The sequence below is a fragment of the Apaloderma vittatum genome, unplaced genomic scaffold (assembly GCF_000703405.1).
Source record: "Apaloderma vittatum isolate BGI_N311 unplaced genomic scaffold, ASM70340v1 scaffold39705, whole genome shotgun sequence".
Taxonomy (NCBI): domain Eukaryota; kingdom Metazoa; phylum Chordata; class Aves; order Trogoniformes; family Trogonidae; genus Apaloderma; species Apaloderma vittatum.
The window spans coordinates 28,962-31,886 of NW_009719654.1; the positions used below are offsets into that span (position 1 = coordinate 28,962).

General features: G+C 48.0%; 1 protein-coding gene across 1 annotated transcript in view; it reads right to left on the reverse strand.

The window, feature by feature from the left end:
* Positions 1-2,611, reverse strand: part of SHC4 (SHC (Src homology 2 domain containing) family, member 4) — a 29,571-nt gene extending 26,960 nt beyond the window's left edge. Inside the window, 1 exon segment of the mRNA XM_009870704.1 lies at positions 2,033-2,611. Within this exon segment, the coding sequence (XP_009869006.1) occupies positions 2,033-2,611 (579 nt within the window).
* Between the last annotated feature and the right edge of the window lie 314 nt (positions 2,612-2,925).

A 2,925-nucleotide genomic window follows, 5' to 3' on the forward strand; every position in this document is an offset into this window, starting at 1 on the left:
TCCAGGCATACTTCGTGTCATTCTGAACTCCCATGTTAGAAGTAGTCAGGCTCGTTTTACTCTGAGAAAAGCAACTGATTTTATATATATGATAGCATGTATCTCTATGTATATGGCATCAAACTGCTAGCAGAGGATCAACCTGCATACTGGTAAAACTCCTTTAAGACAAAGGATGCTGCAAACAACCTGTACCGTATTATTTTATTATTATACCATTATACTTTATAATATCTGGCAACAGCATTTCCTTACCATATTTTATTTAAATAGCACATTTTAAAACCAATCTGAGCATCATCCATCAAAGACTCATGCATTATTGATTTAGGCTTGGCCACAGAGCCTTACTCCATTTTCGGTCCAGTAACACCATCAGGCGTATTTTCACTGGTCTCAGAGGGGCCACTGATGCAGGACAATGCTGAAAGCCAGGTCTTAATCTGCTCAGGAGCAGCCACATCCCCAGTGAGCAGGAGCAAAGGTGGCAAGTGCCTCCTGGAATATTACTTGGGCTCATAACAGCCATAACAAACACCAACAAGAGATACAATTGCCATGGCCACTATGGGCACTATTTAGAGACAACCTTGGCTCTGGATGAACAGTGCTGTGGGAAGGCATGTAGCAGGTAGAACATAAGGACAAGGTGTATATTCATCTCATAAATCCTGCAGTAAACTGCTTATAAATATGTTTTGAAAGATAACACTGTGGTTGCTTATTTACCGACCTGCTTGTTATTAAAGGAGATTGAAAAAGACACCAGAAGTTGGGCCAGAACACATCAGCAATACTCTTGCAGCTCTCCTAGGTCTAGCTCCCACAGACCCACTGCCACAGGAGCAAAAGTTGTGGGAATATGCAGGAAAACAACATTTCCCTTGCACTGGGAGGCTCCCACCACTGATTCCCCCTTCAGAGACATTCCCCATGAGATGGGGTGACTTCCAGAAAGATCATCAGGAAATGATACTGGAAATACACCCTGGGGAGCCACAGGAGGGGACAAGCACTTCACGATACTTTTCCATCAAGCCTTTCTCTTTATTTTTATTCTTTCTTCAGCCTTTCTTGCTCACGCGCTCCCTGGCTGGTGACACCTCGGTGCCTCTGCTCTCAGCCCTGAGCCACAACAGAAACCTGGGAAATTCCCCCTGCACTTCATGGTCTCCTCCCCAAGTCAAAAGCTGAATTCTTTAAATGCGCCTCTGGCATTAGCATTTCAGTATTTGAATCTCTATAGGTACTTCAAAGCCTTCATCACAAGGGCACTGGGCACTGCTCAAACCACAGCACCGGAGGCAGCTCCTGTGTGGTGGGCACTGGGCATCTCGATGTCATCCGCCAGCACAGGCCCTACGGCTGGCCAGCCAAAAGTGCAGCTCCTGGAGCTGCGCTGGCCCCTGCACTGTCACTGTAAGTCACACCCAGGAAGGCCACTTCAGGCTGTCTTCCGAAGAAATAGGCAGGATTTTCTGTACATCATTATTACCAAGAAAATCAGATGCAGCCCTATAGCATCAAAGTAGGAAGGCGGCTTTTGCATCCTGCCCACTCACCTCTCAGGCAGGGCAGGAGGCACCGAGGAGAGGTGCTCTGCGCAGCAGCAGTGGTCTCAGCACCTCTCCCACACCCTCTACGACAAACACATCACTAGCATGGGCCAGCATGCACCTAATATCTGGGTCCTGCTCTGCCAAGTATGGGAAGCCCTTTTTGTGGGCCTCCTTCTCCCTCCAACGCGCATTTCAGGCTAAAGCAATCCCTGTTTGAATTGCAACTCAGCTGCACTACTCAGGAATTCTAAAGATAGTCTTTTGGAAATGGATGTTGTGCTACCTCTGGGAGCAGCTGTGGTCCTTTTAATTCCCTCAGTCGGACACCACAGCCCTCTCAGGAGACAAGAAATGTACAGGAGAAGTCAGTGGTTTGTGGCACTGACTCCAGGAATGGGAACACAGAGGTCACCCTGCAGCCACTTGAGCAGTTTGCTTTGTCAGAGAATGAAAACCCTGTGAGAAGTACTCACCCGCACACCATAGGTCGTTCCTGGCTCCCCCACACTTTCACTGCTCTGTGCAAGGCTCCTGTCCTGCCTGCCCACAGAGGCAGCTTCCTCAGCTCCCCGCACGGCACAGTCCCATACTGGCTTTGGGGTTAGGGCCAGCCTGTCCAAGCTGGGCTGTGGATAAGAAGCCGAGAGACAGCTGATATCAGGTGAGGTTGGGCTGCTTGGGATGGTCACACACTCTGTGAGTTTAATTCGTGGCACCTCTTTCGTTCCCAGACAGAAGCTTTTCAGCCCTGGCAGATTTGATGGGTTGGCAAGTTTAATGTTAGCCATCCGAGGGATCAGTGTGCACAGAGTGGTGCAGGTGTCCTGTGGCCCCAAGGAGACATCTTCTGTCAGTAAATTAGGTGTTGAAGAATGGGAAGAGGAAGAAGAACCTTTGATATTTAAAGACGTATTTTGTGTACCTTCATCTAGGGATGTTATCGAATCATTCCTGAATCGGCTGTACTTAGACCTGTGCAGCATTCCTGGATGTCTGAATAACCCTACATACAGGACGTGTCCACTGAGGCTCTGCTGGCTGCGTTCTCTCATAGCCTTGAAAGTTCTGTAACTGGATATTCTTGCATGAATTGACTCTTCTAGATAAATCACATGGATATCAAAAAAGTCAAACAGAAACCTACTGGATATTTTTGCTGACTCCCTCTAGACTGGTTTGTTCTCCTCAATGGATGAGGCTTAAAACTGCATGGACATCCGGAATTTTGCAGGCAGTAATAGCAGCATACAGGAGAGCACATCAGTGGTACAGCAGCTTAAGCTGAAGAGCCGCTATCCAAACCTGCCTTCATTCCTGCCTCAAACCAGGCACTAAATCCCACCCAGCTCTGAAGACTCACAGTTGT